Source organism: Bombyx mandarina, chromosome 15 (assembly GCF_030267445.1).
Source record: "Bombyx mandarina strain Sakado chromosome 15, ASM3026744v2".
Taxonomy (NCBI): Eukaryota; Metazoa; Arthropoda; class Insecta; order Lepidoptera; family Bombycidae; genus Bombyx; species Bombyx mandarina.
Window position 1 is genome coordinate 6,001,977 of NC_143221.1, and position 21,062 is coordinate 6,023,038.

The 21,062-nt window shown below is 35.3% G+C and overlaps 1 protein-coding gene across 1 annotated transcript in view; it reads right to left on the reverse strand.

The window, feature by feature from the left end:
- Positions 1–270: 270 nt before the first annotated feature.
- Positions 271–21,062, reverse strand: part of FNSI (flavone synthase I) — a 40,621-nt gene continuing 19,829 nt past the window's right edge. Inside the window, exons 2-7 of the mRNA XM_028179984.2 lie at positions 9,045–9,160; positions 8,211–8,345; positions 6,988–7,141; positions 5,781–5,998; positions 4,814–4,927; positions 271–3,433 (exon numbers count right to left, since the gene is read on the reverse strand). Coding sequence (XP_028035785.2) covers positions 3,203–3,433; positions 4,814–4,927; positions 5,781–5,998; positions 6,988–7,141; positions 8,211–8,345; positions 9,045–9,160 — 968 coding nt within the window. The 3' untranslated portion in view covers positions 271–3,202. The remainder of the gene's footprint in view (positions 3,434–4,813; positions 4,928–5,780; positions 5,999–6,987; positions 7,142–8,210; positions 8,346–9,044; positions 9,161–21,062) is intronic.

Below are 21,062 nucleotides of genomic sequence, written 5' to 3' on the forward strand. Positions count from 1 at the left end.
TTTAGTTATTTTTGAAGACAGAAGAATGAATAGTCCATTTTAAGGTAAGTGGTTACTGCTGCCCACGGACGCTGACAATGTCAGGAGCACAGTCAGACCTCCGCTTACCACTAGCTGTGTGAGTAGCTCACATTAAAGTATCTTCCTTAAGTCTCGTTTAATGAGGGGAATGTCACACCATAGTAATTGCGAACAGAATAAATTAAGACGAACTTATTTTAATTATATTGGAATTTCCTAAATGGGTTTCCTAAATAAATGAAACAACTGTTGTGTATTTAAGAAATGTTCTAAATCAGCATATTTATTTATGTCATTTAAAAATCTAAGGTATTACATGTTTTAAGATATAGCTGTTGATTTAATAGCGATATATCTTTGATGTGTTCTTTATTATTATTTATTGCATAGATGGGTGATCGAGATCGCGGTCCCCTTGTGTTAGTGGTCCTATTGACATTATAATGTGAATGCCACCACATAATTAAGACACGAGGTCGTTAAGTTAATTGTATAGTGATGCGACTGTCACTATTCCTTCGCGGCAAGATAGTGGTACCTACCCGTATAGGCTGACCTTATCACCGTTAAATTTTTATTAAAAATAACAGGCGTAACATATTGATGATCAGGTCGATTATGTAACTAAATCTTATACCTTTAAACGAGCAATGCTTGTATATATATAATCTGAATCTCGGAAACGGCTCCAACGATTTTTATAAAATTTAGTATACAGGGGATTTCGGGGGCGATAAATCGATCTAGGTACGATTTATTTTCAGAAAATGTTGTTTTATTCGTGTTTTCAATAATCAACTTTATTGATATCTTCCTGACATCTATTGGCGAATAATAATACATTTTTCATAATTTCAAATATCTGCTTTAAAGACACAATAACACTAAAGCTATTTCAGCAGATGGCGTTGTTAAGCCACTTATAAAAAAAAATCGACCGGTTATTGTCTAGTAAACGTTTAATTGAAGCAATAATCTATTGGTCATATTCAATAATTTTTTTAAATAATTCTACGTAATTATGCATCTATGCTATAACTACATAATGCGAATGTTAATCAAGACTTTTTCCTCTTCAATCTAATTTATAGATTCAGAATTCGCATTTATAATAAATCAGAGAAATGTTTATGTTAAGAACTTGAGCGATTTTTTTTTTGTAATTACTTTAAAACTGAATTAATAATACTCGAATCCATCATAAATGTCGGGCATTCGTTTTACGTTTGACACAGAAAACAAGAAAGTCCAAATATAGGGCAGTTCAGTGTTGTAATTTTTTTCCAATAATTGCAAAACTTGTTGATTGAACACAAATTGGCTAGCAACAGCAAAAGGGTTCTTCGAAATTAGCTCAAGTTTTTTTTGCTATCATATAGTTTCATAGTTTAATGGTCTAATATATTTTCTGTCAAACTCAATTCGGATGTCATGAAAACTTTATTCGAATATTATAGAAATACCTATGAGTAAAATCCACATTGATGTAGTTACAGCCAGCATGGAGTTGAAATTATTTTAATAACCATGAATTATAATTTAAGTAGTTGAATATATTTTTGATTCAATACATTTGTCACATAAAGCTAATAAAGATAGTACATAAAAAAAAATCATTTAAATCTAGATACAACGTAAGTACTCAAAAATTATTCGCACACGAAAATCTAAGTACATACTGAAAATCGTTACATTTTAACTAATAAACATTTTTATATCATCTCGTCTTGCACAGACTTCGATGTTCAAATATTCGTATACTTAAGTACAGTTAAAAATTGAGCTAAAAATTATCACACAATTACAATATAATAACGCAATAAGTAGCCGTGAAAAACAGTTGACAGTTTCGAAGATACTAGTAAAGACATCAATATATTTTGTGCATAGCAAAATGCAAATACAAAAACAACAAGAGAAACACATGAGAGAACGACCAACACGACATACTTGAAGCAGGATATTAATGAATTAATGTAATATGCTTTCACGTCGCTAATCGCTAATTGTACCGTCATCGGTCAAGATTTTCTACCCAGCGCTGTTGTTACTCCGCAGACAGACCCTCCGTATGTTGTTCTAAACTTGTATGCACTCAAGCTAATCTTCTAAGTTTCGCGCGGTTCAAATTTTCGTTAAATAACGTCTATTTTTTGATAACTATCGCGACATCACTAGAGTACCTATTACACACGAACATTTTTTAATTGCCTACCTAAACTCTATAAATCAATAATAGAAATCAATTTATAAAGTGACAAACGATAAAATTTAATCCATTTTCAATATCATTACGTACATAATAATATGACGTCATTTCTTGAGTCATTATAACAAAAAAAAACATTATCTTGGCAAGCTCGGGTGCCATATTGGATTTCGTAATATCATGTCATCGTAAAATTATTATGAATTGCCAGTAAACTTTACATTCTGTTACCTCTACATGATTTGGTTACGTTTTTTTGTAGGCACTTAAAAATTGATTAGTGTGTAATTTTAAAAATAAAAAGCTTTGAAGCAAAAACTACATAATTAATACAAACAAGTAAGTACGATATCCTTAACTTTTAAATGCCAATTACTCGGGAATGCTAATGTAGTACATATTATTTTTTGAAATAACTATAGTCTTCTGTTCTGATTTATAACCCAGAAATATATAGTATCTTTTTATTTGGGAAAGTTTAAAAATGCATGCTCGAATGTTATATAAATGCTGATTGGGCTAAGTAGTATATAAAAACAAATTTATTTAAATTTTAAACACCCACACCCGACTGTGATAAATTGTAAATTTTAATATAAAAATATGTAAGAAAGCAAAAACCTTTATGTAAAGCTTAATAGGCACTTAATTACCAGTTAATCTAATTGTCGAGGTATGTGTTGTTATTTTTATAAATTCTTAGTTTGAACACAGTAGGGGGAAGACTGTTTTTTTTAAATATATGTAGAAAGGTATCCGTTATTTACGTATACGTAATATATGGCGGCAGTATAAAATATGGGAATATACATTAATTATCTACCTGAAGTTTTTTTTTCTTGTAATCGTTAATAAATTGGTATTAAGTAGAAACAATTGATAAAATGGCAACACAGTCGCATGTCAAGGTGCGGTGTGACGACGAGACAGCGGCGTTTTCGGTCCGTGTTCATCGTCGTTCGTTTGCACTAGTCACGCGTATGTCTCCTTGAAACGTTTCTGGATGTGATGGGCCGCGTTGAGCAGACGGTGGTGCAGGGTGAGGTGCGGGTGCGGGGTGAAGGCGGGAGGGGCGGGCACCGGCGCCGCGCGGATCGGTAACGCCGGCAGCACTGCGTCGTTGTCCGGGTGACAGAAGAACGCCACGCAGTGACGGCTGCGGGCGCGCGCGTACGATCCCGCCGGCACGACTACACGGTGAACCTGAGCATAGGTTTAAAAAAATATATTTTCATATTAATCTATACTAATATATAAATCTACAGTGGTTTTTACGGATGTTCCGTTATAACTACAGAAACATGCATCCGATTGATATGAAACTTGGTATCCATGTAGATAATACATGTACTTAATGGATAGGCTAATATTTATAGGAGTGTTGGACTCCCTATACCAGTTACGGGTGCGTTAATGATGAGAATTTTTGTGGGGGTGAGAAATAATAGTGTTAATTTGAAATGCCCAGCGAAGCGGACGGGTACAGCTAGTATTTTTATAAATATGTACCGATGTTAGCGTATTTTATGAGCTAGTAGGTCAGCTGCGAAGCAGTAATGCGTTCCGGTTTGAAGGATAGGCCATACGTACTATAGAACTGGGACTTAGACCTCATTTGTAGTCATCGTGGCCTAAGGGATAAGACGTCCGGTGCATTCGTATGTAGCGATGCACCGGTGTTCGAATCCCGCAGGCGGGTACCAATTTTTATAATGAAATACGTAGGTACTCAACAAATTTTCACGATTGACTTCCACGGTGAAGAAATAACATCGTGTAATAAAAATGAAACCCGCAAAATTATAATTTGCATAATTACTGGTGGTAGGACCTCTTGTGAGTCCGCGCGGGTAGGTACCACCGCCATGCCTATTTCTGCCGTGAAGCAGTAATGCGTTTCGGTTTGAAGGGTGGGGCAGCCGTTGTAACTATACTTGAGAGCTTAGAACTTATATCTCAAGGTGGGTGGCGCATTTACGTCGTGGATGTCTATGGGTTCCAGTAACCACTTAACATCAGGTGGGCTGTGAGATCGTCCACCTACCTCAGCAATAAAAAAAAAAGGCTCCTTGGACTTCGGTGACCATTTAACATCAAGGTCATGAGCTCGTTCACACGTCTACACAATATGAACATTTTCGTAAGATTTCACAAGACGTGTATTAAAGAAAGATACGGTCAAGAAATTTTGATATCAATAAAAAACTAAATATGCACAAATTTAAACCTTAAAAATCTTCTTTTTGTTATTCTTCGATAAACTAACAGTTTTCAGCAAGTGAAGAAGAAAAGTGTGAGTCATCCATTTCAAGTTGGGCACCTAGTTCAAGTAGGTATATATAACTTTTAGATACAAAAACATTATTATTTTTATATCTTATTATATCTTTTTACTGTGTACAATGATAAACAGAGACAGTACCTTACAAGACTAAGTATACCTACTATTGTTCGATAATACGATCCAGCCAGTGATCTCTATAACGATCCAATCAATAGAGATGCAGAGCTGCATTCAAGTTATATCATAATCCTTGATAAGATCGAAACTAAATTTGCCCAACTACGACAAAATAAACTTACTAAAGCGGGCAGAAGATTTGCAGTCCATGCAGCCAAGAACTCCCCGGTCTGAACAAGAATGGCACCAGGGAGATGACCAACGGCTTGCCACTTCTCGCTACCATTCAGCTTAACCTGAAATTGTAACATTTATATTATCATCTATACATATAAATAAAATTGGAGTGTCTGTTTGTAATATTGAAATAACCGCTTTTTACTACATGCATATGAATATATATACGGTACATACACCAAAATAACATTTTTTACAATTTTTGTCTGTCTGGCTGTCTGTCTGTTTGCTCCGGCTAATCTCTGGAACGGCTAGACCGATTTTGACGAGACTTTCACTAATGATATAAGGAGTAACTTTTTTTAAGACTAGCTTGGCCCCGTGGCGTCACCCGCGGTACGACAATAACCGCGGGTAACATCGCGGGACTCTGCTATCTATATCTATACTAATATTATAAAGTGGAAAGATTTGTTTGTTTGTTTGTTTCGAATAGGCTCCGAAACTACTGGACCGATTTGAAAAATCCTTTTTCCATTAGAAGCCGACATTGTCCCTGATGAACATAGGCTACTTTTTTTTATTTATTTTTTTGGTTTCATGTGTGTTTTAATGTTTCCGAAGCGAAGCGAGGGCGGGTCGCTAGTCAGCTATAAGTTTGAGGGTAGATTAGTTTTATTTTTAAAATACAATATTATAACGAACACACATTTGTTTCTTATCTCGTGACGGGATGGACCGACGCGATGTGAGTGCTCTGTTGACATTTATGACGCACTTTCCAAGCGACCGACTTTTCGTGTAACTGTATTACGTTGTGAACTCATTTGTTTTTATACAAATAACGGGTGTTTAGCCTTAATCAACCCAAACGAAAGAAGTCTTTAAGATAAGCGTTGTAGAGATAAAAATCTTAATGTATGTATTTGGTAAGTTTGCAAGTAGTTTACGTATGGCTTAAATTCCTTTTACCTCGAGTCCGCCTTCAGAATCCTGTGCGATCAGCGTGAAGGTTCCGTAATCGGCATGAGCGCCACAGCGTGTGTAATGTACCACATCACTTTGGCAGCAAGGACCCTCGTCTTCAGGTGGGACAGGCGGGTAGTACAACAGGCGCATGATCGAAGGATTACGCCCATCGCCCTGCATCATACCTGAGTGACAGTCCAAGAAAGTGCCTGGAGGTACTCCTGTAATTTAGAATAATATAAAGTTGTAAAATTTAGAATATAATAATGTTTTTATTCGAGCATCTATGCAGGTTTTTATACAAAATTAATCCAATTTTATCAATGTTTTTTGATTAAAAGCACTGTTAATTCTGAGAAAAGCCCATTTCGAAATTTGTAGGCGATCTATAAGATTAATCTTTTCGGTTACTTATCGAAAGTTACGGTATGTGTCATACATACCCAACCACTTTGAGTGGTATTTTCACAATAGTCACAACCGCAATATGAATAAAATTGCAGAGTAATCAGTAGGGATATATTCTCTTATGTCTATAATGTATCTCTATTCGGTCTTGTGATATTTATTTTTGCCGAAGAACAAACATGTATTTCGTTTTGAGCCTCGCGATTCAAGGTATGTGTTGTTTAATTAATTTACTGGTGGTAGGACCTCTTGAAAGTCCGCGCGGGTAGGTACCACCGCCCTGCCTATTTCTGCCGTGAAGCAGTAATGCGTTTCGGTTTGAAGGGTGGAGCAGCCGTTGTAACTATACTGAGATCTTAGAACTTATATCTCAAGGTGGGTGGCGCATTTACGTTGTATATGCCCATGGGCTCCAGTAACCACTTAACACTAGGTGGGCTGTGAGCTCGTCCACCCACCTGAGCAAAAAAAAAAAAAAAATAATAATAATAATTAGGGGCTAATTGAGCTTAACAGGTGCCAACTGATCATCTGAGCCAATAGATATCAAGGCTTAACCAACAATCTTGCGACACGAAATCGATTGCATTGGCTGGACTTTCAGTCTGTATAAGGTGTGCGGATTTTTGTGTTGTCTTTTCTGTAAGCTTCTCTATTTAACTGTCTTACAACGTGCATAATAAAAGTACAACCAAGGTTAGTGTTTTAAATTTTGAACAACACATTATTTTAGCATTACATAACTTAGCTAGTCCTCTACTTCAAGAGTCTCTAGCCTGGATTGTATTGTGCGTTCACGTACCGAGAGCATAAGCGAGAGCTTGCAGTAGCACGCGCGACAGTTTCGTCAGGTCTTGGGCAAGAGGTACGGCGTGCTTCGTAAATTCGGGGACTTCCTCTTGTGCCGGCATCGATGCGGCATTCAGGGTCGTGATGTTGAACGAATGACGCAGCTCCTGAAACAGTATGAGCGTGTAAAGATGCAGATATTATAATAAAGTAGGCAGCGGCTTGGCTCTGCCCCTGGCAAAGCTGAAGTCCATGGGCGACGGTAACCACTCACCATCAGGTGGGCCGTATGCTCGTCTGCCTACAAGGGCAATAAATAATAATAATAATAATAATAAATATTTACTAACAAACACGCGACTTTAACTGGTTCCGTGCTAAGTTCCTAAAGAGCTTGTGTTACAGGTACCAGATAACGGAAATAAATGTAAGATTTTTAGTTAAATTTTTATTTTATTTATTTATACACATTTAATATACATCCATAACCCTGGAAAAGACATTTTATATTTATCATACAAATATCCTCCGTTGGTGGGATTCGAACGCGCGACCCCCTTGTGTAGTGAACATGTCACTTACCACTACACCAGACGGCCGTTAAATTGGATAGCAAACAATATTTCCAATTCCTAATCCTGTCACAAACGTTAACACTACTGGTGTGTCCGCGGAAAGTATTAGTAAATTGTAATTATATTTTTCGTACCTAATCCTTGGCTTAGGCTATTCCAACTACGCCCGGGTTGCTGTGTCAGGTTACATACCCGCATTATCATTTGGAATATATTAGCGTAAATCCTGGTGTTATGGCATAAATTCATATCAGTGGGTTATTACTTATCCTACTGCGAAGCAGACATGGTTTGGAGGTTGCAACAGCAGTTTCCCTAAACAACTGTTGAGTGAGTGGGTGGCCCCATTCACGTTGTTCTGTCTATGTGGTCTGCTAACCACCAAACATCAGGTGGTCGTTATATCGTTCACACGTCTTAAGCTAAATAAAAAATTGAAAATAATTATAATTTTAATAAATTTGTCATCGGTCCTTAATAAGTATGCCAAATTTCGAGTTAATCCGATGTTTTGAAGGGGGTCAAAATCATGTTCAAAGATTCCGTTACAAACATACATACTAACATACATACGTCTGAAGCTAATAAAAGTGTATTAAAAAAGGAGGCCGTGAGTTTGTCTACGTAACGCAAAAAGGAGATAAAGCGAGACCTAAATTACCGTTTTAGTATTGTCGAACTGGTCCATGCCGGGACGAACATAGCCATGGTTGCTGACAGGGTTACGAAGATATTGCGCTTGACAGCCCTCGGGAAGTGCACAGAAATTGTCGAGGTCTCCATAGACTGATTTCAGCTGTAATGAAAATGTCAACGTTTTAATGTACTTCTATATTAATATATAAATCTATAGTGGTTTTTACGGATGTTCCGTTATAACTACTGAACCGTGCATCCGATTGACTTGAAACTTGGTATCCAAGTAGAAAATACATGTACTTAATGAATAGGCTAATATTTATATGAGTGTTGGACTCCCTTACACCAGTGGTGGGGGCGTTAATGATGAGAATCTTTGTGGGGGTGAGAAATAATAATGTTAATTTTAAATGCCCAGCGAAGGGGACAGGTACAGCTAGTTAAATAATAAAACCCTGACACTGCTGAAGTCCTATGAGCGACGGTAGCTCCCAATTCTGAGGTGGGCCTTGTTCTGATGTGTCTACGTAGAAATACAAATATATAAACTATTCAATTTATATTATCGGATTATCTCGCGTTTAGTATTCATTTTATTATATGTGTATTATCGACCTTTCGAACAATATAAGGTTTGAGTACTAAATCTCGACATTGTCAAAAAAGTTCCTAACGGTCCAAGTGTTGGGCAATTATTTGCCTTGGCCCAAATATTAATATACCTATATTATATAGATCTGCGAGCGATAAGGATAAGATTTTTTTAAATCATGTCCTCAGGACGTGCTGATTCATATAAAAACTTTTGCATTGCCCTTGTCTTTTCCAACTTTAACTTTTATATTTGTTGTAATACCTTTTCATCGGCAATGCCGTGGTTGACAAGTACAGCAAGTCCTTTAGCGCTGAGCGCCGTGAAAAGTTGTTGACCGATACGGCGCACCACTGATTTCATAGGACACACATCTGTACCTGAAATGACAAAATTAAATTAAAGCATGGCTTATACGGAAAAAAGCAATATCGAAATCATATTGACGATTTTTTATTGTTTTACTTTCATAAACATTTAGAGAAAGAGAGAGATAACATACTTAATGGTACACCAAAACACAATTAACATTAGAAAACAGTCAACAAGCAAATACAAGTGTACAATAGGCGGTCTTATCGCTAAAAGCGATTTCTTCCGGACAACCGTTTAATTAACAGAAATTCTGGAAAAGATAAAGATACAGCAGGTATGTTGCGGTGTGTACTATTAATAATACATTATTAAAGAAAATACATACATAAAATAAATTCAATTCAATTGAATATACTAATTCAAGCAATATGTACAACTCTTACTTTTTGTTAGATGATAAAAATAATTTTCGCTTATACATATGTCTATGTATTAAAGTCATTCGTGAACGTGTGACATGTACGTATTTCATTAAAAAAATTGGTATCCGCCCGCGAGATTCGAACATTGGCACAATCGATACGAATGCACCCGGTGTCTTATAGTTTGGGTCACGACAACTTTATTTTATACGTCGACTAAATAAATAATTATTCCATAATTTTTGTAATTGTACAATGCACCGCTGCGAACTGTCTTCGATATAAACATCAGAGATTCTATGAGTATATCTAGAATACTCTATTACACAATGTCTACTCTAATCCTTTTATATTGATTAGTTTACGCATTTATCTTATAAAAAACCATATTAAGCCCCTAATTGAATAACTACTAAGTATCTACTTATTTTCAGTCACTGAAATATACATAGTCTTCTTAGTCTTACTTAGATGTTTTAATAGTCATTAAGGTGGATAGCCAGGTATATTTAGTGTAAAACATCGACTATGATTGGTGTTCTGAATCATATTCTTAAGGAATGTTTATTATAATATACTACTAGACGATGACCGAGCTTTGCCCTTTTTTTTTGTATAACGCCATCTTGTTGTGTCTTTAAAGCGGTTAGTTGCTCTCAATTAAGAAAAATAGTATTATTATTCGCCAAAAGATGTCGGGAAGAGTTGATTATTGAAAACACGAATAAAACAACATTTTCTGAAAATAAATCGTTGCTAGATCGATTTATCGCTCCCGAAATCCTCTGTATACTACATTTTATGAAAATCGTTGGAGCCGTTTCCGAGATTCAGATTATATATATAAATATATTAATATACCAGAATTGCTCGTTTAAACGTATAAGATTTATTACATTTACATTGTTTCTAAAATTCTCAGATTGAACTCTTAAGAATGTCGTCAATGTTCAGTTAATGGGATTTTAATTATAATTACTTTATAAAATGCACGTACATTAATGTATTATCTGGAATGAGTGCCGGTTCAAACGATTGCATAGTTGCTCCTTATATGAGTAGGGGCAATTAGTAGGTATGCAATCTAAACGAATTTGTGGAATTCGAAAGGAATCCTACGGTTAACTAGCTTTAATTTACCGTAAATACTTGAAATGGAGCCCCCATATTACCTTATCTGGGTTGTGAACAATGTAGATTTATCGTTACAGCTCTTGCTCGGAAAGAGTGAAAAATATATACTTATGTAAATAATTGAAAATGAATGTCTTCTTAATATGAATTCGAAAAACCAAAATGATTTATCAAAATGAATCGGGTAGTTTTGGCTTCTCGAACGACCAAATATATAAACAGAAACATCAGAAACAAAAAAAGTTAATGAATAATGATGTGGTCAGTTACATTAGTGACGTACAAAAATAGATATTAAGAAGTTAATTAATGTTGCATCAATTTGTAGCTGATGGAATGATTGATCAGAAGTACCTACATTTAGAAATTATTGTGTTTATTTGTCTATTCGTTTTATCTAAAATATATTATTTGTGTATTTCTAGGTTACGTAGGTACTGGATTTTAATACAAATTCTTTATAGGTGAAAATTGGACCGTTCTATCGTCACTCTATAAATTAGTGTTGATGTTTTAAGTTAGTAACAGCCATCTTTGGTTACCGTGCGATAAATCGCTTGAAATAACGTGAAAACTGAAAAAAATGTGTTAAGTATTTAAAACAAAAACGTGGGTTCACCTTGTCCCGAGCAATGAATAAAATAAAATATACGGCTGTGCATACATTCCGAGTTTGTGAAGGTCTGGCCGTGACATCGTTCCGATGGATATCCACTGACATATATATTACAGGGACAAATCAGGACAGATTTCGAACTGCGACTTTGCATATTTTTAAACGAATCTCGACGAAGACTTGAGTAAAATATAAATTAATAATTCCTCGATTTACATTTATTGAAGTGAAACTTCTTTAGAATCGTTGTGATTTCAAACTCGATGAAACGAAAAAATAAGTCCATAGAGACACAAACACATAAATGTATAGGATTCAACAGGCGAGAGAATGAGATAGAACACATTAGACGTTCTCGGTCTCCTCTTTGTGCGACTCTTCGTAGCATCCCTACTATCGTCAACTAAACATTGTCCATATGTATGCTCCTGTGTAGTGGGATAGTCAGTATATCTAATATATTTATATCTTATTTATAAGTTTCACTTCTACCGTGTGACTTGCACACACACACACACACACACATTTTTTTTACGGCTTTTAGAACTAAATATTTGCAATGTTTTGTATAGTTTATTAATGTTTGAATTTTAGTAACTATTACGATAACAGCATCTTGCGGTCAAACGTGTTGATAAAGCGACCGTTAACGGTCACCACGTTCGCGTTGGTGACGTTATTACAATCACATCCATATTACAGTTAACATTTATTCCTGTCATGGCAGCAATGAATACGACAGTTTGCTAAATTTAATATCTAGACTTTTCTAGCTATCGTAAACCAGGCAAATGGAGATTGAAGATTTTCTAATGGGTAACGGATTGTTTTTAATGTATTTATTGCTTGTTATAATCTAGATTGTAGCTGTTAAAAATAATAATACACTTATGAAATTTACCGGACAGTTTTGTAATGGGTACTTTTATTTGTAAGTTACAATTAGGATTGGAATATGTGAAAAGCAAGGACCTGTTTGATATTACGAGTATTTTGTTAAGTGATTTAATTATTTTTTCGTCACACAGCCACTTAGTTATCATGACATGGTACGTTTATGTGTAGCATTTGCATAATACTATTCGTTACTTATATCATTGTGTGCAGAATAAGAATAATCATTAGCGTACTGATTTAATAGTTTCTAAGAACTAATTTTGGTTAGAAGAAAACGATAATTCATTTAAGCAATACTAATTTTTTGTATACAATTCAGTTTTAATCATTTAAACGCAGTGCTAGATATATTTTATAGATTAACCATGAATCTTATTTGGTAATTATGCAAAAAAAGGTCAAACTATTAAAATCTTCGGCACATTTCCATCTGTATAATCTATGTTTAAAATATAAAAAATAACCCTTTTTATCATTATCCTTTTTTCATTTCATTCAACTTTTTTTTTGTAATTTTATCATATTTTAAATTTAATTATATTTATTAATTTCTATTACGGTATTTTTTTATTCCTCCTCCTCGAGTCGTGTTCCTCATGTCTGAGGGTCGTGACCACCATCACCCATGAGCTTCAATCTTAGGATCTTTTTCCACTTTCCCCTGTTTTTTTATTATTATTATAATTATTTACATTTTATGTTATATTTGATTCTCAGGAGTGTCCGGTTCAAAGAAATTCAATACCGACTACGGTAAATTTATAATTCATGGAAATAGTTAAGTATTTGCGAATTACAGGAAAGCAAATAGATTTTTGTATATATTAAATTCAAACATTATAGTATTTTTGTCTGCACAAAAATAATCGGATTTGTATAAATAATCTGAGTCTGATTTATACGTTAAATTTCATCAAGAAGTACCTTGCAATTTCTGATTTCTGCACCATAAACCATAAGCACTTTCAAGATAACATTAAATCAAACGCTGACGTCAATGGTGACTAGGTACAACTAGGTAAGTACTTTCCCGTTAAACTGGTTTCTGAATGACAATAGAGCAGTTTGTGACACGTTTTATTGTAGCTTTACTGCTAACGTTTTCAGCTGTTAACTTTTATGATTGTTTTGCATAATTTCGGCATCTATATCTTTGATTATTTAATTCGATTGTTTAGTTACCGTATTGACGTAAACGTCGAAGGACACGGAGTCGGTAACGTCATAGTTCAAGGCGCAATAAGATTGATTAAAATACCGATATGTTGGAATATAAACAAAAATTTGCTCTGCTGAGCTGTGTCCGAAATCTCACGAGAACAATGCATTACGCCCGCGTTAGTACTCACATCATCGACGTGTTTTCGAACTGAATTCTGTAAATTCTTCGCTTCCGATATTTATATATTATAAATTATAATTTGCGTAATCACTGGTGGTAGGACCTCTTGGGAGTCCGCACGGGTAGGTACCACCACCCCGCCTATTTCCGCCGTGAAGCAGTAATGCGTTTCGGTTCGAAGGGTGGGGTAGCCGTTGTAACTATACTGAGACCTTAGAACTTATATCTCGAGGTAGGTGGCGCATTTACGTTGTAGATGTCTATAGGCTCCAGTAACCACTTAACACCAGGTGGACTGTGATCTCGTCCATCCATCTTAGCAATAAATAAAAAATTAAACAAAAGGCTATTTAAAGAAACATAACATTAAAATTCTAGAGTTAATAAACTGATTCAAAATCATCCAGGATTCCGGTCCTCAAACAGAAAAGCAACAAAGCCCTTATGGGATCACTGTTGTCCGTCGAAGTTGAAATTTGTACAGCGATAGGAAGTCATAAAAGTCTCAAGATTCTCCGTCAACGCAATCAAAATTTTGTCACCCATCAAAACTATAGGTTACATCCCGTTGACATAGATTCATGATGGTCTTTTAGCGTAAGTAGTCTGAAACTACCTTTATAAAGAAAAAGAAAAAAAACATTTTGCAATTTGTAAACTGTTTTGCAAATGAACGCATCGATGATTATCAGATGTTCGGGTTTACCGAACTATTCTGGATTTAACTTCCGTATTTCATGTTCTGTATGACAAAAATATCCAAGTACGCGTGGTTTTATATTTTTCCCAAGTCAATTTATATCACAAGCTGTTTGCTGAATCAAATCAATATAGATTTTTCAACCGAATAATTGCTTTACTGTTATATGAAATGAATCATTAATCTGACTATCGTAACAAATTTAGTGTTAACGTGGTGAAAGCAAATGTATCGTTGTAATTTAAAGTTGGCAACGTGCAGCAAGCTGACAAAATAAGATATCACAAAACTTTCTGAACACTCTAGCTGGCAGGTAGGTAGACAGGTTGGTAGGCAGCGGCCTGGCTCTGCCCCTGGCATTGCTGAGGTCCATGGGCGACGGTAACCACTCACCATCAGGTGGGCCGTATGCTCGTCTGCCTACAAAGGCAATAAAAAAAGATAGCGATCATATATTAATGTTTAACGTTAAGTGTTAACTGAACTTTTCATTGCGTCGAGACTAGCAACAAATCTATTCAGCAGACAATTTTCTGTGTCAACATGATCTGGTAACACTAACCCCGCAATCAGGCTATACCAGTTTTTTAAACGGAACTATGGTTATTTGACATGTTTTTTTAATGTATATTTTTTATTGCTGAGACGGGTGGGCGAGCTCACAGCCCACCTGGTGTTAAGTGGTTACTGGAGCCCATTGGAATCTACAACGTAAATGCATCACCCACTTTGAGTTCTAAGGTCTCAGTATAGTTACAACGGCTGCCCCGCCCTTCAAAGCGAAACGCATTACTACTTCACGGCAGAAATAGGTAGGGTGGTGGTACCTACCCGTGCGGACTCACAAGAGGTCCTATCACCAGTCCAAGCGATTGTGGTAAATTCCATCAGGTCATCTGGGGCAGTGACATCCAAAGATGAAATTATGTTTTCACTTGTTGAAAAACTTACAGCCACCTCAAATATAACTAAACAATCAGTAGTAATTAATGGCCAAGTAAGTTTCCACAAATAGTTTAATGATTAAGCAATATGCGTTCAGACCGGCAGAAGCCCTGAATCGCTATCTTAAGATTACATTTATTCTATACTAGCGACCCGCCCTCGCTTCGCTTCGGAAACATTAAAACACACATGATACCAAAAAATAATAATAATAAATAAAATAAAAAAGTAGCCTATGTTCATCAGGGACAATGTCGGCTTCTAATGGAAAAATAATTTTTCAAATCGGTCCAGTAGTTTCGGAGCCTATTCGAAACAAACAAACAAATCTTTCCTCTTTATAATATTAGTATAGATTTAGAAGAAGCAATCCCTGAATTGATTACGGTCAATGATGTTTATTAGACTAGGGTAAAATCGTTATATAAATGTATAAATAAATTATCAGGAAACTATCATATAACATATAACATCAGGAAACTATAACTAAACTATATTTATTATGTATCGTTTTGTTTTTAATTATTGGGCCTGTCCGACATTTTGACATTTGCGATCTTTCTTGTCATTCACCTGTTCTCTAAATCTCATCACCAAACATCGTCCGCATAAATCTTGTAATGTCGTTTGGAAATAATTTATCTGACATGATCATTTAATTCAGTAAATTGAGAGAAATAATGAAACTATTAATGAATCAATGCACAGTGAACCTTGATCGTAACTCGCAACCAAGAAGTAATTAAATTAATATAATTATCTACGTAAGCACTAGACAGGTACATAGTATTGACATGAAACAAAATATGTGTAACGATTTAGATTACCTGGTTAATTTTGGTTAAATTTTGTAAGAAATAAGATTTTTAAATATTTGTTCCATTAGACAAGCAAAGGAAATATAGTCCACAAAGCTAATTTTATTGAGAGAATAAAACGTAAGTATACCTAGTTGCTATGCAAATTCGAAACTCTACCGTTTATAATCGAATTTTTTTTTGCTTAAGGCGGAACATATGTACAGATATAAGAGAAGGAATTTTACGCTTCGTTTCAATTTAGCCCAAAAATTCGTATCTTAAACTTAAGTTTCTAGTTACAATTAGAAACTGAAGTATCTATTAAAACTTGTTCTAAATAAAACAGGCTTTCAGATAGCAACGCTTTGCCAAATTTTGCGTCAGCGTCCACTTGACTTAGTGTATTTGGATTTGAATAAAACATGTTTATATTAGTGCTTGAACAGGCTTCAATGTTCTTGAACATATATAATTTAAAAACCACAGCGTCAATGTGTGAGGCATCATGCACGTACCGTGTGACTGGCATTCTGCTGAATAATCATCATTAAGCTATACAATTACAATGCTTACTTGTTCCTCAGTAAGACGACTTTATTATGAATTGAAATTGTCGTAATTTTATAGTATTCAACGGCTCACAACAATTTAGCATTTTACGATAAGTAAATTTATAATACCCAGATAATTGTTACGATTTTTCTTACATATGTTATTATTACCTTTGATTATTCATAAACAAACGAATAAGGATTTCTGAGTTTATCCTTTGTTTTGTTTACTTGTTTTTTGACTAAAATAATTTCGTTGATTAAAATATGGCTTTTTTTTTTTATATTTGCTAAGTTTGCGTATTTTTTTTTGTATAAAACTCGTATCCTCAAGCCCAGACGCGTAACTTCCTCCGGCAATTTCGAGTGGAAATTTGTCTATTAGTTCACCTTTTTTAATGTTCTTTCTTATTAGTGTTAATGGTCTTGTTAGCTATTTCTAAATAGAGATGTAATATACGTTTGAGCAAGACGCAGCAGATAAATCAGAGATATTTGACAGAAGTAGAATATGCGCTTTAGCCAAAAGGTGTTTTTGCAAACGGTGGATTGCAGACAGTAGGGCATCAGCCTCGACGAATCATCATTGTGAAGAACCGAAATAATTTATGTTTTATTTGTTACAATTGCAAGGAAAATGTTTATTTATCTTGAAGCAGAGTATGAGGAAAACCGAAACTGAACAAAACATTTGCACGGGTTTTTACAATGTTTTTCGTTCGAAATCGCCAATGAGGTCGCGTTATTTTTTCATCATAAACTTTGATAATCGTAATCTTTCATTTCCACAATTGAGGTTTAGGGGCCACAAACTAAACAAATGCTATCTTTGAAACTTTCCGATATTCATAACAAACGGTTGTTAACATTTTTACTTATCGGTGGGTATTATCGAAATAGGTTTAGGGAATAGGAAAACATAAACTATTCGATCAATCGAGTTTTGAAACAAATGTTAGAAATTTATTAATTTCTTATGCCACGTTGATTTTTCTTCATTTATGATATGATTTATTTATGTTTCCGAAAACACTTGTTGACTTTTCAGTTATAATGCTAGGGATTCCCCTTAAATCGACAATTGGGTTCACAGTTGTTTCAATATGCCAACCGGCTTCATGTAATGCCATAGACAATTGGTTTGGTATTGTGAATTATTTTTTATTATTGGACTAGCTTTTGCCCGCGACTTCGTCCGCGTGGAATAGTTACTTTGGCATAACGCTAAACTTTACCCACCTCTTCATTTACGTAGAAAGTGAAAATATTTTTGAATAATAGAACGTTAAGGGTTTATTTAATGTACCAAAGTCATTATTTTTAACCGACTTCAAAAGAGGAAGGTATCAATTCGACCACCATTTTTTTATCTATGTATGTTCACTGATTTCTCGGGAATGCTTGAACCGATTTTGACAATTATTTTTCTTTTTTTTGTTCGAAAGGGTGACTTCCCGAATGGTCCTGTAATCATCAAGATCAGATGATGGGATCCTGGAGAAATCCAGAAAAATCTATAATTTTCAAAGCCTATCTTGAAGTGATTTGGGTGTTTCTTGTTATTCTTCTTATTCTGTGCCGCCGAGTACCGGTCGACCGGCGCCTTGTACATCAGTATTACGCGCTTGATCATTATTTTGCTGCGATGTTATTTTAAAACTGCGATATCTTCTCATACTCATTAAAATACTCATAGCGACTTACTCATTAAAATCAAGTGAGGGGAAATTTATTTAAAATCAATATCGTATTTATTTGGATAGGGCTTAATATCATCTTCATAAAAACACCTTCACAAATAATGCTTTATTTTAAAACAAAGCATAAAAAACGTTATAGTGAGCCAACCTTAAAATATAGACATAATATGCTGTCGCGGACTTTAACCGTTTCCGCAGCGCACGCAGCGGAAGCTCTCAAAAGGAAAAAAAAAACGATTGGGAAACATTATTGGTGCTCCGCTTGTATTGGTCTTAGCGTGATGTTATGTAACTTTCCTCAATAAATGAACTATCTGACACTGAAATAATTTCTCAAATTGAACCAGTAGTTCCTGAGACTAGTGCATTCAATCAATCAAACAAACAAAAAAAACTCTTCAGATTTATAATATTAGTATAGATGAACAGTCTCATGGCTCTCACTTTGTAAAGTAGTTACCGGGGTCTGCAGATATTAACACAACGTGAATACTGCCATCTCATTTGAAACTTGAGATCGAAGTCTCAGTTCCATTGTATAACGGCTTTCCACCCTTCATACTGGAACGCATGACTGATTCAGAGCCGAAGTATTCACGATGGTGGAAACAGTCCCTTACCCTACCACTAGTACTCCTTTTTTTTTCTACTTATGCTGATAGCCTTGAGAGGCTATTTCAGCTTCGCCCTAACGAGTGTAGGTGAGCTCACGGGGCTCAAACCGGAATGTTGCTAACACTGACCCTAGCAAGAGCAGTGCTTCGCAGAATCTACCACCGGATCGGAAACGCGACCCACTAAGAAGATCCGGCGAAAAACTCAGTAGGCTGTGTCTGTGGGTTAATTCGCTCGTCGAGCCCTTCGTCGCAAGCGACGGGTTCGACGAGGACGGTGACCGGTGCTTGTGGTGCCTAAAAGCACCGTTAATGGATCGGGAGGATCCGTAATGACGTGCTTTGGGCGACGTCGAACAGTACTACTACTGATGATATAGCTGTATTAGGTAACCTAGTGTTAGGAATATTACTGAGTACCACTAATAAATTTTGCTGAAGTTTGTCCATAATTTTAGTATTGTGTAGACTGTGTACAGGCGTACTAAGTAAAACCTGAGTCTGATCACTTTAATTGTAAAAAAATCGTCGCTAAATCGTGAGAAACGTGATATAGCTGTGTATAGCTTAGCTTTTCGTATTGCAATTCTCGTAAATGTACCTATACATGTTAGAATATATATGCGAAGAGTATTATATTATGTTCGCTGATACAATGTACTAACAGGAGAAGGGTAGAAAACTAGGTAGAACTATATCGTACTACTACTACTGCTACGGACAGATGATGAGGAAGTAATAAAAGTAGTATGTAGTAGCTCGTGGCAGCCGGGGTCACAAAACCGTATCTGCTAAATAGTATAATGTATACTATAATCATGTAGGATCCTCATGATGTTTTGTATATAAATGAAGTCAGTTTTGATATTTACACAGTTTTGTAATCGCAAAACGCCTAACAGGAAATAACTATCTCAATGTCTTATCAGATAAGCGCTTTAATTATTTGTTCATTGTTTCTCTTTCTTTATTTTGAAATTAATATTCCAATACTATGACAAAGAGTTCGTATTTAAATTCGGACCAGTGGAAGCGAGTTCTTCTTTCAAACAGAAAGAGGTTTTATTTTCATAATCTATGTACCTACATATATTCGCAATAAGCTCGTAATCGTTCGTAAAGCGTCGTACATACAAGATGGAGTCACATTACAATTTACTCGTAGCTAAGAATTCTGAGAAGTTATTATGTTTGCTTTTTTTTAACACATCTATGTACGTGTATTATGCACTTAATTCAAAGTCATCAAGTCAAGCTGATCAATCAAACAATTTGTATAAGCACATACAGATTATGATAATCATTTTCGATACAACGAGGCCCTAAACAAAGCCATTACCGTTTTCAATTGCGATAATATACAACGTACATGCACCTAGAAATGTTTACATTGATCTGACGAATGCTTGCAGCAACAGTGGCAGTTTAAGCATATGCACGTGTACAATCAGAACGTGATCAATATACCTAACAGAGAACAAAAGGTTTCTATTAATGAAAGTCGTCCTTTTTACGCCGTACTGTGGAAAGATGTTTTGTTTCAACATTAAGCGAATAATATCTATATATTAATACGTGAAGGAAAAACTTTGTATCCCCTTTTACGAAAATTGCGCGGACGGAGGAGTACTCAGGTATAGAGAATATAGAGAAGGAGTGCAGAATGTTAATATTTTTTAAAATTATACATATAAAATACATTAAATAAAAAATAAAAACATTACACACACTACCATGTATTTCACGTACACACGCATGCATACTATTTATTTATTGTCAAATTTTTGTTCTTGACGTCTGTGGCCGAATTGAGAATAGATTAAATATTGTTTGTCTTTATTAACATTTTTCTACAGTGTAGTCTTGGCGAAATTTGTGTTTATAGGAGTATAAAAGTCTTTGAAAATAGAATCATAACAGTGTAAAAACCTACAATTTCAATTAATTATAGTCGAATTTCGACTACTGTGGGACCACTAGTTATTATTAATATATCGGAGAGATATCACGCATAGTGTTCTGGCTACAAACTGTGCTTTCCTGTAATATAGGAACCACAAATTGAAATACAAAGATCCATAGTATGTAGCCACGTTCCGCGGTCGTCGTCGTCGCTGGACATGCTGTGGAAGACCAACCCGGTTGGTGGTGTATCGCAGGGTGTATGTCTCGTAGGGTTGACCGCGAGAACTCCCCTATCCCTATCCCTACGGTTCTAACCGCATCGGATCGGATATCAGGTGAGA